Source organism: Dendrobates tinctorius, unplaced genomic scaffold, assembly GCF_039654945.1.
Source record: "Dendrobates tinctorius isolate UK_male_01 unplaced genomic scaffold, ASM3965494v1 ptg000116l, whole genome shotgun sequence".
Classification (NCBI taxonomy): Eukaryota; Metazoa; Chordata; class Amphibia; order Anura; family Dendrobatidae; genus Dendrobates; species Dendrobates tinctorius.
Genome location: NW_027361784.1, coordinates 22,541,527 through 22,562,381, shown reverse-complemented (window position 1 = coordinate 22,562,381; position 20,855 = coordinate 22,541,527). Strand labels below are relative to the sequence as shown.

The 20,855-nt window shown below is 36.8% G+C and overlaps 1 protein-coding gene across 4 annotated transcripts in view; it reads right to left on the bottom strand.

Moving 5' to 3' along the window:
* COL14A1 (collagen type XIV alpha 1 chain) overlaps window positions 1–20,855 on the bottom strand; it is a 166,334-nt gene that overhangs the window by 116,698 nt on the left and 28,781 nt on the right. For all 4 annotated transcript variants that reach the window (XM_073590265.1, XM_073590268.1, XM_073590266.1 and 1 more), the window contains exon 3: window positions 9,044–9,160. In XM_073590265.1, the coding sequence (XP_073446366.1) occupies window positions 9,044–9,160 (117 nt within the window). The remainder of the gene's footprint in view (window positions 1–9,043; window positions 9,161–20,855) is intronic.

Here is a 20,855-nt window from a genome sequence, read left to right as displayed (position 1 = left end):
GTAGTTATATTCTTGTACATAGAAGCAGTATTATAGTAGTTATAATCTTGTACATAGGAGCAGTATTATAGTAGTTACAATCTTGTACATAGGAGCAGTATTATAGTAGTTATATTCTTGTACATAGAAGCAGTATTATAGTAGTTATAATCTTGGACATAGAAGCAGTATTATAGTAGTTATAATCTTGTACATAGGAGCAGTATTATAGTAGTTATATTCTTGTACATAGAAGCAGTATTATAGTAGTTATAATCTTGCACATAGGAGCAGTATTATAGTAGTTATATTCTTGTACATAGAAGCAGTATTATAGTACTTATAATCTTGTACATAGGAGCAGTATTATAGTAGTTATATTCTTGTACATAGAAGCAGTATTATAGTAGTTATATTCTTGTATATAGGAGCAGTATTATAGTAGTTATATTCTTGTACATAGGGGCAGTATTATAGTAGTTATATTCTTGTACATAGGGGACAGTATTATAGTAGTTATATTCTTGTATATAGGGGCGGTATTATAGTAGTTATATTCTTGTACATAGGGGCACTATTATAGTAGTTATATTCTTGTACATAGGAGCAGTATTATAGTAGTTATATTCTTGTATATAGGAGCAGTGTTATAGTAGTTATATTCTTGTACATAGGGGCAGTATTATAGCAGTTATATTCTTGTACATAGGAGCAGTATTATAGTAGTTATATTCTTGTACATAGGGGCAGTATTATAGTAGTTATATTCTTGTATATAGGGGCAGTATTATAGTAGTTATATTCTTGTACATAGGGGCAGTATTACAGTAGTTATATTCTTGTACACAGGAGCAGTATCATAGTAGTTATATTCTTGTACATAGGGGCAGTATTATAGTAGTTATATTCTTGTACATAGGAGAAGGATTATAGTAGTTATATTCTTGTACATAGAAGCAGTATTATAGTAGTTATATTCTTGTACATAGGAGCAGTATTATAGTAGTTATATTCTTGTATATAGGGACAGTATTATAGTAGTTATAATCTTGTATATAGGAGCAGTATTATAGTAGTTATATTCTTGTACATAGGAGCAGTATTATAGTAGTTATATTCTTGTATATAGGAAGCAGTATTATAGTAGTTATATTCATGTACATAGGGGCAGTATTATAGTAGTTATATTCTTGTATATAGGGACAATATTATAGTAGTTATAATCTTGTACATAGGAGCAGTATTATAGTAGTTATATTCTTGTATATAGGGGCAGTATTATAGTAGTTATATTCTTGTACATAGGGGCAGTATTATAGTAGTTATATTCTTGTACATAGGAGCGGTATTATAGTAGTTATATTCTTGTACATAGGGGGCAGTATTATAGTAGTTATATTCTTGTACATAGAAGCAGTATTATAGTAGTTATATTCTTGTACATAGAAGCAGTATTATAGTAGCTATAATCTTGTACATAGGAGCAGTATTATAGTAGTTATATTCTTGTACATAGAAGCAGTATTATAGTAGTTATATTCTTGTATATAGGAGCAGTATTATAGTAGTTATATTCTTGTACATAGGGGCAGTATTATAGTAGTTATATTCTTGTACATAGGGGACAGTATTATAGTAGTTATATTCTTGTATATAGGGGCAGTATTATAGTAGTTATATTCTTGTACATAGGGGCAGTATTATAGTAGTTATATTCTTGTACATAGGAGCAGTATTATAGTAGTTATATTCTTGTATATAGGGGCGGTATTATAGTAGTTATATTCTTGTACATAGGGGCAGTATTATAGTAGTTATATTCTTGTACATAGGGGCAGTATTATAGTAGTTATATTCTTGTACATAGGGGACAGTATTATAGTAGTTATATTCTTGTATATAGGGGCAGTATTATAGTAGTTATATTCTTGTACATAGGGGCAGTATTATAGTAGTTATATTCTTGTACATAGGAGCAGTATTATAGTAGTTATATTCTTGTATATAGGGGCGGTATTATAGTAGTTATATTCTTGTACATAGGGGCAGTATTATAGTAGTTATATTCTTGTACATAGGAGCAGTATTATAGTAGTTATATTCTTGTATATAGGGGCGGTATTATAGTAGTTATATTCTTGTACATAGGGGCAGTATTATAGTAGTTATATTCTTGTACATAGGAGCAGTATTATAGTAGTTATATTCTTGTATATAGGGGCGGTATTATAGTAGTTATATTCTTGTACATAGGGGCAGTATTATAGTAGTTATATTCTTGTACATAGGAGCGGTATTATAGTAGTTATATTCTTGTACATAGGGGGCAGTATTATAGTAGTTATATTCTTGTACATAGGGGGCAGTATTATATTAGTTATATTCCTGTACATAGGGGGCAGTATTATAGTAGTTATATTCTTGTACATAGGAGCAGTATTATAGTAGTTATATTCTTGTATATAGGAGCAGTATTATAGTAGTTATATTCTTGTACATAGAAGCAGTATTATAGTAGTTATATTCTTGTATATAGGAGCAGTATTATAGTAGTTATATTCTTGTACATAGGAGCAGTGTTATAGTAGTTATATTCTTGTATATAGGAGCAGTATTATAGTAGTTATATTCTTGTACATAGGGGCAGTATTATAGTAGTTATATTCTTGTATATAGGGGCAGTATTATAGTAGTTATATTCTTGTACATAGGGGCAGTATTATAGCAGTTATATTCTTGTACATAGGAGCAGTATTATAGTAGTTATATTCTTGTACATAGGGGGCAGTATTATAGTAGTTATATTCTTGTACATAGGGGGCAGTATTATATTAGTTATATTCTTGTACATAGGGGGCAGTATTATAGTAGTTATATTCTTGTACATAGGAGCAGTATTATAGTAGTTATATTCTTGTATATAGGAGCAGTATTATAGTAGTTATTTTCTTGTACATGGGGCAGTATTATAGTAGTTATATTCTTGTACATAGGGGCAGTATTATAGTAGTTATATTCTTGTACATAGGGGCAGTATTATAGTAGTTATATTCTTGTATATAGGGGCAGTATTATAGTAGTTATATTCTTGTACATAGGAGCAGTATTATAGTAGTTATATTCTTGTATATAGGAGCAGTATTATAGTAGTTATATTCTTGTACATAGGAGAAGGATTATAGTAGTTATATTCTTGTACATAGGGGCAGTATTATAGTAGTTATATTCTTGTACATAGGGGCAGTATTATAGTAGTTATATTCTTGTACATAGGGGCAGTATTATAGTAGTTATATTCTTGTACATAGGAGCAGTATTATAGTAGTTATATTCTTGTATATAGGAGCAGTATTATAGTAGTTATATTCTTGTACATAGGAGCAGTATTATAGTAGTTATATTCTTGTACATAGGGGCAGTATTATAGTAGTTATATTCTTGTAAATAGGGGCAGTATTATAGTAGTTATATTCTTGTACATAGAAGCAGTATTATAGTAGTTATATTCTTGTATATAGTATATAGGAGCAGTATTATAGTAGTTATATTCTTGTACATAGGAGCAGTGTTATAGTAGTTATATTCTTGTATATAGGAGCAGTATTATAGTAGTTATATTCTTGTACATAGGAGCGGTATTATAGTAGTTATATTCTTGTACATAGGGGGCAGTATTATAGTAGTTATATTCTTGTACATAGAAGCAGTATTATAGAATTTATATTCTTGTACATAGAAGCAGTATTATAGTAGCTATAATCTTGTACATAGGAGCAGTATTATAGTAGTTATATTCTTGTACATAGAAGCAGTATTATAGTAGTTATAATCTTGTACATAGGAGCAGTGTTATAGTAGTTATATTCTTGTATATAGGAGCAGTATTATAGTAGTTATATTCTTGTACATAGGAGCGGTATTATAGTAGTTATATTCTTGTACATAGGGGGCAGTATTATAGTAGTTATATTCTTGTACATAGAAGCAGTATTATAGTAATTATATTCATGTACATAGGGGACAGTATTATAGTAGTTATATTCTTGTATATAGGGGCAGTATTATAGTAGTTATATTCTTGTACATAGGAGCAGTATTATAGTAGTTATATTCTTGTACATAGGAGCAGTATTATAGTAGTTATATTCTTGTACATAGGGGCAGTATTATAGTAGTTATATTCTTGTACATAGGGGCAGTATTATAGTAGTTATATTCTTGTATATAGGAGCAGTATTATAGTAGTTATATTCTTGTACATAGGGGCAGTATTATAGTAGTTATATTCTTGTACATAGAGGCAGTATTATAGTAGTTATATTCTTGTATATAGGGGGCAGTATTATAGTAGTTATATTCTTGTACACAGGAGCAGTGGCCATCTAGGTAAGGGATTTATGCTGAAGGACAAGCAGAGGAAATTATTTTTTTCTAGTCAACCACCCAACTATTTACTGTAGTTTTTGAGTTTTTTGCTTGCACTTGGTCATCTCCATTTACGGTCCTACTTCTGTAACAATCATTTTTCTTTTGTCTGATGATAGAATGTGTAATGGTCTTTAAAATAGGAAATCGTTACGGACATCTACATAATAGTTTCCTTTCTGCCCACAGACTGACATTGTGCTCTATCAGAACTCCACATTCTGTTTTGCTTTGAGATCGCAGTATAGAAGCTCTGACGTCTCCTCGGATGCTTTGTGTTCGGCGTGAACGAGGACAGTGAATATTGTGATAGGACAGGAATAAACTGGTGTATTGTTCCCATCATATGTCAGCTGCCTATGAAATGAGACAAGACTATTTGGGAACAATCTACTATTGTGTCTCAGACACTAAACATGTTTTCACAGACACAGATCCATCTAATAACAGAAGCAGATAAAGAATATGGGGAGTGTAGAAATGTCCAGATCTTCTAGATCTTCAGACCAATATGGGACCTTTGGATCATTTGGTAAATTCCTTAATCTCATTGGCATAATTAATTGATGTTGGATCATCCAGACCGAGGAATGTTCTCTCCCCAGATAAGTCTGCTCAAGAACAACGCCGGACTACGGTCCTTATATAAGTGCTGCCATCTTTCAATTTAGTTTTTTTAATTCTTAATTGGAATTAATAAATAGATAGAAATATTTAGACATTGTGACAAATCCCAAAAACTCTCTTCAAGCTCTTTTATCTATACTCTCTCAATTTTCTAAAGTATCATTTTACAAACTGAACTCCTCAAAGTCGATGGCCCTTCCGATTGGTTGTCCTCCCGGATTGATTACTAGATTAAAAAACTCCTTGCCGTTTACTTGGGCTAAAAACTCTATTACCTACCTGGGAATTCACCTGGTTTCCCCTTCCAATGAATTAGTGTCCAAAAACATTGCGGAATTAATACATTCCATTAAGCCTGAATTAAATAGAATAAGTGCCCTAGAAATCTCATGGATGGCACGCATACAGACTTGTAAGATGATATTTTTGCCAAAAATTTTATATATTTTAAGATGTATCCCACTACCCATACCTAGAAAATTGCTGGATGAGATTCAGTCCCTGCTACTCCGCTTCATTTGGGGTGGTAAAAAGTCTAGATTTCAGAGCTCTTTGCTATTTTATAAGACGGGAGAGGGAGGCTTGGGACTGCCGAATATCCATCTTTAGTATAAGTCATGCATGATTGACGCCCTTAAAGAGTGGTGGGATACTACATTCAAACACTCTTGGGTGCAAATGGAAAAATCCAACACCAAACTCCACTCTACTAGACTAATGATGGAGGTGGAGTTCTTACACCCGGGATCACAGTCTTGCTCCTGTGATGGAACACGCCCTCAAAATGTGGAAAGAGTTGAACTCTAGAAAGCTGATACACATCCCGTTCAAATATGTCTCAGTTAAGAGCTTTGATTTGGTGGTCCCATTTTCCCAATTCCATCGCTGGGATGATTATGGTGTGCCTAATTTGCAAGCCATACTTTCAGGAGTCTTCCTCAAAACATTTGAGGACCTAAGATCATCATACCGACTCCCAGGTAATTTTTATTTCTCCTATGTCCAATTGAAAAGTTTCCTATCCTCTCATCCAATTTTTTCCCAAGTAGCTCCGTCTTCAATCCAACATTTTATCCTGGGGAAAAAAGGATTTTCTAGAGGCGTCTCAGTCGCCTACAATTATCTTAACTCTCCCACAAATTATAAGCTTCAATACATGGTCAAATGGGAAAATGACCTAGGCACTTCCTTTACCCAAGAACAATGGCAATTAGCCATATCCTGGCCCCTTAAAAGCTCACGTGTATTAACCATATGGAAATTGCAAAAAAAAGTCAACTTCGCTGGTACCTTCCCCCTAATCGTATAGCCCATTTCTTTCAAGGATCTTCCCCTCTTTGATGGAAAAACTGTGGCGAAATAGGCACGCTTTTACACTCTTGGTGGTCTTGTTGTAAATTAAAACCCTTTTGGGATGATATATTTCAGATGCTATCAGCTTGTACTGGATGCGCAGTTCCAATGAGCCCCGCATTAGCTTTATTAAACATAGGCATCACTGATCTTCCTTATGCTAATAGATGGATCTGTTCTTTTGTACTAACTGCCGCAAGACAAGCCCTCGCCTCCAATTGGTCCCATCACTGGATGACATTTGGCGGAGAATGGACTCATTCTATTCACATGAACTAATTCTATCATGGGACATTACTAAAAAGGATAAAACTCAACAAAGATGGAGCGCGTGGCCTGACGTAAAAAAATTATTCTGTACTTAACAAATCTATGTATAGCAAGTACACCTTCCACCATTGAGGGAAACGATCTGATAGTCTGTGGAATTTTGAACTAGTCAACTTACTTGGTTGATTCCTATAGAGTTTTACACTTGGAGAGTATACCCTTTCATATATATACATATTTTTTTTCTTTTTTTTTCCCCTTTGCTAACTTACTGTTTTGATTTTCCTGTTCTTCCCCCTTCCCCAGCCGAGAGGAAAGTTTCAACATTTTCAGTTTATCCTCTCTCGTTCCCTGGTTCATTACTTCAGTGTATTTTTTGTTATATTATTCTTCAATGTATCAACACTGTACACTATATTGTACTTATGATGAACCTGTTCATTTATCCCCCCCTTTTTATACCTGTTATACTCAGAAAACCTTAATAAAAAACTATTGAATAAAAAAAAAGAAATATTTAGACAGACATAGGTAGATAGATAGATAATAGATAGATAGATAAATAGATATATAGATAATAGATAAATGATAGACAGATAATAGATAGATAATAGATATATGATAGATAACAGATAGATAATAGATAGATAGATGATAGATAGATAGATAATAAAGTCACATATATAGATAAATTGAACTGTGGGGCTTATCGTCAACGAGTTTCAGAGTCTACTGACTCCTTCTTCACGACCACCTGCTGCTTAACTCTAGAACTTAATATTTGGTACAGAAACCTTTGTTTGCAATTACAGAGGTCAGATGTTTCCTGTAGTTCTTGACCAGGTTTGCACACACTGCAGCAGGGATTTTGGCCCCCTCCTCTATACAGATCTTCTCCAGATCTTTCAGGTTTCAGGGCTGTTGCTGGGCAGCAATGTGTTTCAGCTCCTTATAAACATTTTCTATTGGGTTCATTTCTGGAAACTGGCTAGGCCACTCCAGAACCTTGAAATGCTTCTTACAAAGCCACTCCTTAGTTACCCTGGTTGTGTGTTTTGGGTCATTGTTATTCTGGAAGACCCAGCTACGACCCATCTACAATGCTCTCACTGAGGGAAGAAGGTTGTTGGCCAAAAGTTTGCAATACATCCATCCTCCTTTCAATGCGGTGCAGTCATCCTGTCCCATTTGCAGAAAAGCATTCCCAAAGTGTGATGTTTCCCCCACCATGCCTCATGATTGGGATGGTGTTCTAGTGGTTGTACTCATCCTTCTTCTTCCTCCAAACACTGCAAGTCGAATTGTTACCAAAAAGTTTTATTCTGATCTCATCTGACCACATGATGTTCCTTCATGCCTCCTCTGGATGATCCAGATGGTCACTGGCAAACTTCAAACGGGCCTGGACATGTGCTGGCATGAGAAGGGGGACCTTGCGTGCCCTGCAGTATTTTAATCCATGATGGCGTGGTGTGTTACTAATGGTAATGTTTTAGACTGTGGTCACAGCTCTCTTCAGGTCATTGACCAGATCCTCCCATGTGGTTCTGGGCTGATTCCTGACCTTTCTCAGAATCATTCCTACCCCACAAGGCAAGATTCGGCATAGAGCTCTAGATTGAAGAAGATTGACAGTCATCTTGTGTTTCTTCCTTTTTCTAATAATTGTGCCAACAGTTGTTGCCTTCTCACCAAGCTGTTTGTCTATTTTCCTGTAGCCCATCCCAGCCTTGTGCAGGTCTACAATTTTGTCCCTGATGTAATTAGACAGTGCTTTGGTCTTGACCACGGTGGAGAGGCTGGAGTGTGATTGAGTGTATGGACACCATCACCCACAAGAGGTAATGTTTGTACTCTACTGAACATCTGCTTTTTGGATTTCTTGTACTTTCCTTTGTGAGTACCATGACTACATGATTTTCTCTTTTTTTGTATACATTACCTTGGAAAGTTTTTTCTAGTATATAACCTATTGTGTACAGCCTCTATTTGATATATGATGGGTTTTGGTGCAATTGGTGATTTCCCACTTTTTAACCTTGTCTGTCATTGTGTTGTTTTTTGTTTCACCAATAAAATTTTTTACTTTTTTACTATTTTTGGTTCACGTGTACATTTTTCTTTTTAGGATTTTGCCTATTGTCCTGTAGCCCATCCCAGCCTTATGCAGGTCTATAATTTTGTCCCTGGTGTCATTAGACAGCTCTTTGGTCTTGGCCATGGTGGAGAGGTTGGAGTTTAATTGAGTGTGTTGACAGGTAACAAGTTCAAACAGGTACAATTAATACAGGTAATGAGTGCAGAGTTAGAGAGATTCTTAAGGAAGAACTAACAGATCTGTGAGAGACAGAATTCTTGCTGGCTTGTTGGGGATAAAATACGGATTTACCTGATTTTGGGGTCACCAGAAGTTTATAGCCTTTAATTTTATCTTTGGAGGCCTTCCATGATATCTGCACACTATCCTGCGCTATTACATGGAACCTTAATTTTGTCGGTTGGGTCACTGCAAAAAAACCAAAGAAACAAAAGTAAATAAACCAGAGAGAGATGATGTTCTATAGAAACCCCACCGGTTACTATCTGGAAACCAACATGGATGACATCCCGCATGACATACCACTGACAATCCCCCTAAATTAGGACAAGACGAATCATGTTAGAGGTTTGGACATTAGTCAACGACACCGACGAAACACAGACGGACGGGTTGTTTTTCAGAACTTTACATTTTTGATGAAAAAACACTTTAAGCTTTTGAATTATAGAGGTCTACAAATGTTATCCGGGAATATTCAGCTAAAAGGTTTTGGATATTTGGCTATCATTTGGTCGTTTTGTGTGGATAATATATATATATATATATATATATATATATATATATATATATACTGTATATATATATTTATATATATAAATTCAATGAATTTGTAGGAAATAAACTAATTTTTTTTAAAGTTTAAATAAAAAAAGTGACTATTGACTTTATAAGGTCAAATGTTCTTTTTCCAGAAAGTGGTTGGGTCTCGTATTACTTCTATAGCTGCTCATTCACATTAGATAGCGGTCGGCTAAATGACTATTCGGCTGGCACCTTCCTCTCCCGACTCCCCCCCCCCCCCCGTACACTGGATGCTCGGCTCAGCGGAGCGTGCCTGTGTTCTACATCAGAGACCCACTATCAGACTCCTCTGATATCGGCTTATCTAGAGGAAGAACACAAGCATTGCGCAATTGAATTCCAACTGGTCGACGTCCCCTTAGATAATCTGTCAGGGGACAGTTCGGGGGCCTTAGATGGACGGCCTTATGAGGTCTTCAGCCTCATTGGGGGGTCTTCGGCCTCACTTGACTGAGCAACACTGTCACATACAACCCATGAACAAGAGCAAAGATGGCTGAAGACTTCACATAGTCGTTGGTCAACGTTTTGTTCAACCAAGGACTATTCCACTTGACTCACATGCACGCTCAGCTTGGGTAAGAGTACACATGTTCTAAATGGGGTGAGGGGAGTAAGCTGCTGCCAGGCGCCGGATGGCTTATCTCCCCCTCTGTATGTTGTAAGCCAAGTGCCCGATTTGTCTCAAGTTATCACCTATCCACAGGATGGGTGGTGATTTATAGATTGGTAGGGGACCAAATGCACTAGAACGGGCATTGATCACCAGAACAGGACACTTCTCACTGTAAAAAGCAGGTGCAGGCAGAGAACGATCCGATAAAGCATCAGATCACACTCGGACCATTGTTATTCTATGGGGCTGCGCACATGTCCAATATTTTACTCGGAGAAACTGTGCAAGGAAAAAAAAAAATCACAGTTCGGATCGCACTCGGCCATGCAAGTCACTGATGGAAAATATCGGACTGCACTCGGATGACATCTGAGTGCAGCCCAATTGGAAATTCTTTTCTCTGTCTTCTCATCTGAAAGAATCGGATCAAACTGTGATCAGAGTGTCATTTGAATAATTCGGCCCGTTTCTCACAAGAGCCCTTGGAGGACAGTGCGTATGCTCGACCACCGACTCATTTCTCCTCTATAGGACTTCCAGGAATTCACCTTAGAGAATGAATGAAGAAGTGGTTGAGCATACACTCTGTCCTTCATTATAAGAATGATAAACGTGTCCTGTTCTGGAGATCGGTGGGGTCCCAACTTTCAGACCTCCCCCACCAATCTATACGTTTTCACCTTTCCAATGGTTAGAAGATAACTTCTTTTAACTCCTTAAAATTCTTGAACTGCCAACACCCAAGGGCCCCATGGTCTGCAAGCACTTAGGGAGGGGGTGTAATAATTGGGCTCCTGTTACAGACCCTCATACTATTAGAACACCTGTCATCTTCATGGTGAGTCGTTACCAATTTGAACTTTATTTTAACCCTTTATCTGCTGCAATGAGACTCAAATAGGAATTCATTAGGCGCAATGTTTAATTTGGTGAGTGACTTCTTTTTGGAAGTTGTAGATTTCGGGCAAGATGAGACAGGAATCCGGAGCAGCACTGACGCTCAGGTGAGCCGTCCGCTTCCTTCCTAGCATCTAATACATTCAGATGCGCAGAACGCTGGCGGGAATATTCCATTATGAGTAGCTCCGAGGCGACATATCTATCGCACGGCCCATGTTAATGAACCTACATACTTTCCATTCTTTATCTGCAAGATCAAACAAATGTACGGACACGCTGCTCGCAACTTTCTAGTAAGAATTCTAAACGAAAAATGTCAAAAATTTTGAAAAAAAAAAAAGAAAAAATAGAAATTAATATATAGTCAATGTAAAACCTTCCATATTATTCTGGATATATTTTTTAAATTTAAATTAATGCCTAATTATACAATTAATTATTTCTTCATACAGCTGTCGGAGCTTTAGTGGAGCCTTAAAGGGATTTTCTGGATTTAGAATATTGCGTGATGGTAACGTAGTTTGTAAGGCTGGAAAGACAGTTCAGCCTCTTTTACTGCAATGTGGACCCCAAAAAAAGGGATCCAGGCCCTTTTGGATAGGTAAAAAATATCAACCTATCAGCTGAGAGAAGGAACCACGGAGCTCCAGCCCAGACTGTGAGTCACAGCGCTCTGTATGTGTTAGTGGCTGTGAATGGTATTGCAGCTTAGCTGCAATATCAAAAACAGCCACTAGTAATAAAGCATGATAAAAAAAGGAAAGTACACCGACTGCACACAGGTGGCATCCATGTGCTGTCCATGATCTTTACGACCCTAAAACCTGTATGGGCGCATTCAGACGATTGGTTTTCACGTACTTTATTCCCTCGTTTATCATGGATTTTACACCACGTTGCTTACCCCATGCACGACATTGCAGTAGCCGTGGTTACGACCACTCATATAGCGACAGTTAGTTGTTAGTGGTCGTATCCATGGATACCTAAGCTACCGCAATGCCTTTTCTGGGGTAAGCAACATAGCTAATCAGGAGAACTATACTACTTTTCTAATTGGATGTAATTGCTAATATTATTATTATTATTATTATTATTACACCTACTACGTATTGGGATAGGGTCTTGGAGGTGGGAATAGTCCTTTAATACAAGTCAATGGCAAAAGCTCCAAAGACTATCAGGATTCTTTATCAGCGTCTTGCCAGCATTTTTGTTTTTTTTCATTGCTGAATGGAGATTTTTTTCTCATGTTTAGCATTTTTTTGTTTTTTAGAGTTTTCTGAGCTCTGACAATTTTTTTCAGCCGACTTATTTTTGAGAATTTTTCCAGATTTTTTTTTTAGATTTTGTCGTTTTTAAATTATTATTATTAATAATAATAATAATAATAATGATAATAATAATTTAAAAATGACAAAAAAAAAAAAAATCTGGAAAAATTCTCAAAAATAAGTTGGCTGAAAAAATTGTCAAGAGCTCAGAAAACGAAAAAAAAAATGCTACACATGGAAAAAAAAAACACGCGAGTTTCCTGAAGGCAATAATTGGACAACTTTTATCATCAGAAATAAGACGTGTACAGTTGTCCTTCGTACCGGAGAATTCCACTCAAATTTTAATTCTGTACCAATATTTTTTTTTTTATGATTTAAAAAGTATGTTAAAGTTAAAAAAAAAAAGTTGTTGTTTTTTTTGTTCTTTCCAGAAACGGTGCCCCCCTTGTCTAAGGGTTGTATGTGGTATTAGGCCCTTTAATAGGGGTCTTTGCAATTGCTTACCCGATAACGACACCACTTCTCCGGTGATTCCAACCGATCCTGTAGTAATGACGTCCCATCAATTATTCACATGACCACCGCAGCCAATCACTTGCCTTTGTGGTCATGTGTGCATGTACACCATGTGACTGCTGAGGCCTGTGATTGGCTGCAGCAGTCACATTAATGATCGATTGGACGCCATGACTGGTGGACAGGTGGGGACTACCAGAGCTGGAATGGTCGGGATTAAAGGGGTAAGTAATAGATTTGTCTTTATTTGATAACATTACATACCCCTTTTAAGCTAATTGGTCCGAGCTGCAATACCAGACACAAATCCTAGTCAGAGGAGGCGCTGTTTCTGAAAATAAAACTTTCTTGTAATGTAATGGAAGTTAGTTGCTTTTGTCAAAGTGTTAAAATATCATGAAATTTTAATCTACATATGAATAATAAATAATCATCCAAACCATTAAATATATAAAAAATTCTACATATAACGATAAACTTAACAGCAAAAATAACAACAAGGAAATAACCATCACCACGAAGAACAAAAAAGTTGCCCAATACCCGTCACAGACGACACCATCCAACCGTCTAAACAAGAAAAGACGTATTTTGCCCACACTTTATAGACTACCGTAGATTTCCGAGACTACAGTATCTGTGCCAATAGTCACAACACTAGTGTATAAAAAACTAAGCCAAAAAGATGTAAAAAAATAAAAAATTATAAGCAGATGAAAAAAACTACATTTTTTTCATTTATATTCAATTATGTTTATTAACAATTTATATATATAAAATATGTATGTATTTTTTACTATTTTATATTTTTCATTGCACAACTAGTTATGTGAATTGGCACACACACACAAAAAAAAACACAAAAAAACACACAAACGACTAAGACATAAATCTACACGAAAAAATAAAACTGGGATTACTCTTCTGAGTCACCAACCTGTGCGGATTGTCTTTTTTTTTTTTATGTCAGTGGGCACCTAGTGGAATAAAACTAATTTCTTATGGTTTAAAAAAAAAAAAAAACTTATAAAAATAAATAAATGATAAATAAAAATTTAATATTTAAAATCATTAATACATTTAATTTCATAATAAAATAAAATAAAAATAAATAAATTAAAAAATGGGATAAAAACGCTCTTCCCGACTCCTGAAAATGTAACAAACTCAGCATTCAGTTCATCAGATAAGATTAATAGATTTGTTGAGAAATAGTGATCGTTCCGCGGCGGGATCCCTTCAGCATTTTCGGCGTTTTAGGACAAAGGTATTTTCACGTCATGTCCCAACTTGAAGACCAGTTGTCCAGATGGCTCCTGCTTTCTTGTGGGAAGTAAAGTGTACATAAAAGAATATACGAAGCATAAAAAAGCATGGAACACACCTATAATAAAACAAGCAGGTATCACAAACATTAGTACACGCAATGTGAAAAAATAGCGTCTATCCATCGCCTGTTTAAAAGTTTTTTAAATTACATTTTTTTTTTTAAATTCCAGCAAAGTGATTGGAAATAAACATATGGATCCAAGATAAGAGAATATGATGAAAAAGTCAAAAAATTATGAATTGACACATTAAAAAAGACACACACCAATATATCTATGTATGTATAAGTAGGTACAGTATATACACACAAAAGACTGCCTTTTTAGAATACAAAAACATCTTTCACGTTTTCTTCTCAAGGTTATTAAAAAGAGCTTTGTGTCGGTTTGCGGCTAAAACGAGATTGACGGCCTTTACAGCTGCTGCCTGACACTGAGTACAATGCTTATCACAGGCTTACATCTACAAAGATGCTTAAGATACAAAAATAAATAAATAAATGAAAGTTTATGTTTAATGGCATTTCCTACAGAAATAATTCAAAGAAAACCGTTGTTAACGACAATGTGGCTAAAAATTGTGCCAAAGGAATTGGTGACAAAAGTACCTTATAGACAGACCCATCAATGCCATAAGTGACATAGAGCCATGAACGGATAAGTGACAGAACTAATATAGACATTTATTATTTACATAGATAGATAAATACAGAGAGAGATAGATAATAGATAAATAATAGATAATAGATAGATGATAGATAGATAGATAGATATTATAGACAGATAATAGATAGATATATAGATAGACAGATAACAGATAGATATATAGATAATAGCTATATAACAGCTAGATAGATGATAGATAATAGATAGATAGATAACAGATAGATAGATTTTAGATAGATAGATATTATAGATAGATAGATAATAGATATATATAGATAATAGCTATATAACAGCTAGATACTGTAGATGATAGATAATAGGTAGATAGATAATAGATAGATAACAGATAGATATATAGATAGATAGATAATAGCTATATAACAGCTAGATAGATGATAGATAATAGATAGATAGATAGATAACAGATAGATAATAGATAGATATGATAGATAGATAACAGATAGATATATAGATAATAGCTATATAACAGCTAGATAGATGATAGATAATAGATAGATAACAGATAGATAGATAACAGATAGATAGATATATAGATAATAGCTATATAACAGCTAGATAGATGATAGATAATAGATAGATAGATAATAGATAGATAACAGATAGATAGATAATAGATAGATATGATAGATATGATAGAGAGATAGATATATAGATAATAGCTATATAACAGCTAGATAGATGATAGATAACAGATAGATATATATATATAGATAATAGCTATATAACAGCTAGATAGATGATAGATAATAGATAGATATATATATATATATAGATAACAGCTAGATAGATGATAGATAATAGATAGATAGATAACAAATAGATAGATATATAGATAATAGCTATATAACAGCTAGATAGATGATAGATAATAGATAGAATAGATAGATAACAGATAGATAGATAATAGATAGATATGATAGGTAGATAGATGATAGATAGATAGATAGATAGATAATAGATAGATGATAGATAATAGATAGATAGGAATCCAAAATACAGGAACCGCACACCGTTTTCAGAGTGAATTAGAGCTGTTATATTTAGCCCATGAGTGCGATGTTTCGGTTCAGAAAGCAAACCTTTTTCAAGTTTCTGAACCAAAACCGAACAGCTCTTATTCACTCTGACAATGGTGTGCGGTTCCTGTATTTTGGATTCCTGCATTACAAGGTTTAAGCCTGTGTGAGCGTTGCACCTGGACTTTCTACTCTTTTTTATTGCGCTGCTCTAGTTCTCTTTTTTCATAGATAGGTAGTTAAATAGATAGATAATAGATAAATGATACATAGATAGATAATAGATAAATGATACATAGATAGATAACAGATAGATGATACATAGATAGATAACAGATAGATGATACATAGATAGACAGATGATAGTTAATAGATGAGATTCCTGATGAAGTTGTAAGAATTTGCTGTACTAGGTGATTTTGAATAATTTGTGATCAAATCACTGCAGAAGATTGTATCAGCCAGAGCCGGCCCATATGGCCTCAGTGTGGCTGACATCTCAAAGGATTATCATAGTCTGTATAAATGCAGCCATTTTTCAGTCAATCTGGATAGTGAGGGGACATCACAGCTCACAGTTTAGAGATAAAGATACTGAATAAACATTGCTGATAGTGTGTGACAGCACCGCAGTGATGAACAATGAACAGTTACCAACCATTCACCCACAGCCAGATATGTTTTGTGGTTGTGAAGGATGTTTGCATTATTGAGCTTGAAATGCGCTGGATTCATCTGAGGAGCCCTCTGAGCTGCTCTCATAATTCCAGGGCAATTAGAATACTTGCAATTCACATAAAATCTAATAATACTCCGGTTAGAGCCTGTTTGTGCTCTCCTCTGAAGGGAGTAGTTCACACCATTGTAGGGAATCTTCAGTTTCTTGGCAATTCCTCACATGGAATAGCCTTCATTTCTAAGAACAAGAATAGATTGTCGAGTTTCACATGAAACTTCTTTTTTTCTGGCCATTTTGAGAGTTTAATGGAACCAACAAATGTAATGCTCCAGATTCTCAACTAGCTCAAAGGAAGGTCAGGTTTATAGCTTCTGTAATCAGCCAAACTGTTTTCAGCTGTGCTAACATACTTGCACAAGGGTTTTCAAGGGTATTCTAACCATCCATTTGCTTTCTTACACAGTTAGCAAACATAAACAATGTATAGAGTGTATTTCTGAATCATTTAATGTTAGCTTCATTGGAAAAAACTGTGCTTTTATTTTAAAAAATAAGGAAATTTCTAAGTGACCCTAAACTTTTGAACGGTATTGTATATATTATCTTTTTTTATTTAGTGCATAATACAACATTTTTGCATACGAGCCTCCTGTGTGGCAGGATGTTAAAGAATATCAGATAATAAAACCTCAATCAACCACTTGATGATGGCATGCGTCTTCATTCGCCCTCCCGCAGAAAGGAATAACTTAATTTACCTTTATCTGGCTTTAATCCCGCTAATAAAACCTGTCTGTGCGGGAATTCCCAGTCAGTGCCAAGATCTGCGTGATTTATCACTTGTAATAATATGTCATGAGAACTCCTGGTGATGTTCAAGTCACCTCAAAGCACCTACAGTAAAAACTGGATTTTTGGCCAATTTTTGTACTTTCAGCATCATATTTTTCCATGTTATAGCAGCCGCACAGTACCGCTTCTTTTGTTAAGTGTAGTTTTTATTCCTCTACATATACTGTATGAAATAAAACTCCATACAGAGCACCGTACATTGATTTGTTTATCCTGTATCCTAACAATTCTCATCCAGAGCTGTATTCACAATTCTGCTGCCTCCTGATTACACGTCTCTCAGCAATTCCTTTTTGGATCAAGATCTATACAGTATATTCAGCTGGTTTGCACTATGGACTGGATAGTAATGGCATAGTTGCCAACATTAGGAAAGATGGTTAAAATGGGACCCTGTTACCAGTTGAAAAATCATCCGTTTTTGGCTCTTATTTTCCCGAGTTGTTTTTTTTTCAAATCCACCATATGGTTCCAGAGATATAGACTTTTCCATTTAATGCAATTTTTTTTTACTGTTTTTACAAGCGGGCGTGGTTCACAGAGCAATTATGCAAATCAGACTAAAGACACGCCCCCGAGGATCCAGTGAGTCACTTAAAAAATTGAAACTAAATAAAAAGACCCCATATCTTTGGAACCGTATGGCAGAAGTAAAAAAAAAAAAAAAAAAAAAAAGAAAATCGGCTTACTCAGGACAGCAGCAGAAATAAAATAAAAAGAAACACTGGTTACTTTTCATCTGATGACAGATCTTTTTTTAAACTCTGCTTCCAAACCCAACCTCAGCCCTCTTGTGAACATCCTCCATGCCCCAGTCAGCCCCTAAATGCCTGCTTTTGCTCAGGGATTACATAAACTTTGCTCCTTTATGATGCTCTATGAAATTCAGGACAGTTGGTAAAATAATATAATGTGAGATAATATAATGGGAGATGTTTATGCCCTATGTGCCTATATGTAGACAGTCAGTAGTAATGGTGTGAACTGCAGTCCGTCCCGGGTCTTGATAGCACCTCACCATAAAGTATTCAGACTTGTACACTGAGAAACTGGTATCTATGACAACATTTGCAAAAAGGTAAAAATGGACAAATGTCCAGGAATGCAGTAGAGCAGTGTTAGGCGCCGGGATTCTCCCTCTGCACAGGAAGAATCCGAAGCCATGTCTTCTCCTGCGGTCTCCCATTTAGTCTCAGTTGCAGCGGATCCTGCTCAGCAGAGATGTCGGTCTCAGCGTATTGCTCAGACCCGTGCTGTGTGATTGATTGCTGCCTCTCCATGTTCAGCTATAGCAATCAACAGCAAACAGCAGCGAGCAGTCGTTCCTGAGACTAAGTCCGGGTTTCACCCTACTGAGCATGCTCATGAGGTGGCAACTTCTCATTGGTGGTCGGCGGTCAGCTGCTCAGGTCCTCAAGCGAGCCCGGATTGGTCCACTAACAAGGTTCTGGCAGACTGGGATCTAAAAAGGCATCTCACAGCCACACGGCCGTGTGCTCGTATAGACCATGTGGTGTGTGTTGTATGCACGAATGCTTGTCTCTGGTGACTCACTCATTAAGATCCCCTACCCTTGGTATGCATGAGTTTCTCAGCCCTGCCAGCTAGTGCCAGGCTGATAGTGCAGGTAGGAGGCACAGTCAGTGCCTAGCGTCTGCGCCAAGTAGTAGCGTCGCTTGTGCTACGCCGTGCGCATTGTGGGTCCGGTCAGACTCGAGTCCCCTTGTTCTAGGGGCTGAGCCTAGAGACCTCACTCGCGCCATCTCTGCTGAGCCCTGTGACGTTTGACAGGGAACAGCGTTCTATTATGTTGTTGCTGCAGCTCTGTGGAGCAACAGAGTTCGCCGCTGTTCACACCGGGTGACATTTAACCCGCATGTTTTCGGTGTTCAACCGCCATCTTGTTCTGCCATTACTTAGCAGCAGGTTCCATCTCTGCACTGTGTACCCCGGGTTGCGAATGCACCTTATTATTATATTTCATTTGGTGCGTTCCGCCAACCTCATCAAGCATTTTCCATTACTGAGAATAGGATTACTAATAATGTTAGATAAGTTGAGATTTGACAGCTGGGACCTCCATAGGTTACTAAAATGGAGAATTGTCTTTACCTATTATGGCTGGCCGCTATCGAGAGAATAATACATAGAAACAAGGAGAAAAGAAAAACAAAACAGAATATGTGTTATACCTTTGATTCCTGAAAGTACCCCCATTTTACTCTGATGACAACTTTACACCCCCTTGGAATTCTGTCACGCAGCTTCATCAGATCGTCACCTGAAATGGCTTCCAACAGTGTGGAGTTCACAGAGGTGCTGGGCACTTGTGGGCTGCTTTAACTTTATTCTGCCTCCAACTCATCCCAAACATCTAATTTGAGATGAGGTCAGTTGATTGTGGAGGCCATGTCCCAACCAGATGAGATGGCATGTCATTGCAGAATGTTGTTACCCCCCACATCATGCTTCATGGGCACCACACAAGTAAAAACCATCAGGGTCACCTTTTTTACATCTCACAGAGCCATGGCAGTCTGTGCCAATAATCTCAAACTTTTCCAGCGAAGCCGCTACCAGGGTTCTTGCTGCGACCCCTGTTCCGTTTTTATCGCATCTCCCACTCCCCGATAAGTTCTCTGGGGATAGCAAGGCTTGCAGGGGATTCGTGAACCAGTGCTCGATTCAGTTAGAGCTACTGGGTTCAAGTTTCTCGTCCGAGCGGGCCAAAGTAGGATTTGTGATATCTCTTTTAACAGACAGGGCGTTGGAGTTGGCTAAGCCGTTGTGGGAACGTAAGGACCTGGTGGTTCGGAGAACCGCACGCATTTTGTGCACTCTGAAACAGGTCTTTCTGGGACCACAGGTCACCCATGACGCCGCACTCAAACTCCTGGCTGTTACGCAGGGCTCCTTACCAACCAGCCAGTTCGCTATAAGGTTTCGGACTATAGCCTTCGAACTGGAATGGTCATACAAGATCCTGATTCCGTTTTTTTGGAGAGGACTTGCTGACCATGTTAAGGATGCGCTGGCCACGAGGGAGATTCCCACTACACTGGAAAAGTTAATCACCATATCCACTTGTATTGACTTTCGGTTTGCTGAACGAAGGTTGTAAGGAGCGCAGTGTAGGCAAAGGATTAGGTTGGCACCCAGTTTCGCCAATCCTTTGGGCTCTCCTAGTCGGTCCAAAGAACAGACTAAATCTCAGGGGGATCGGGATACAGAGACTAAGGCTCATTCCATTCATACCGCAGCATCTCCTCCTGACAATGGACAGACTGACTCGGTAGTCAAGTGGCATGCCACTCTGCCAGGAATAAGCCATTACTCCAAAAGAAACATAAAAAAGCCAGATTAATATTTGCAAATGCACATGAGAGCAAAGACCTTAATTTTTGGAGACGTCATGTGGTCTGATGAAA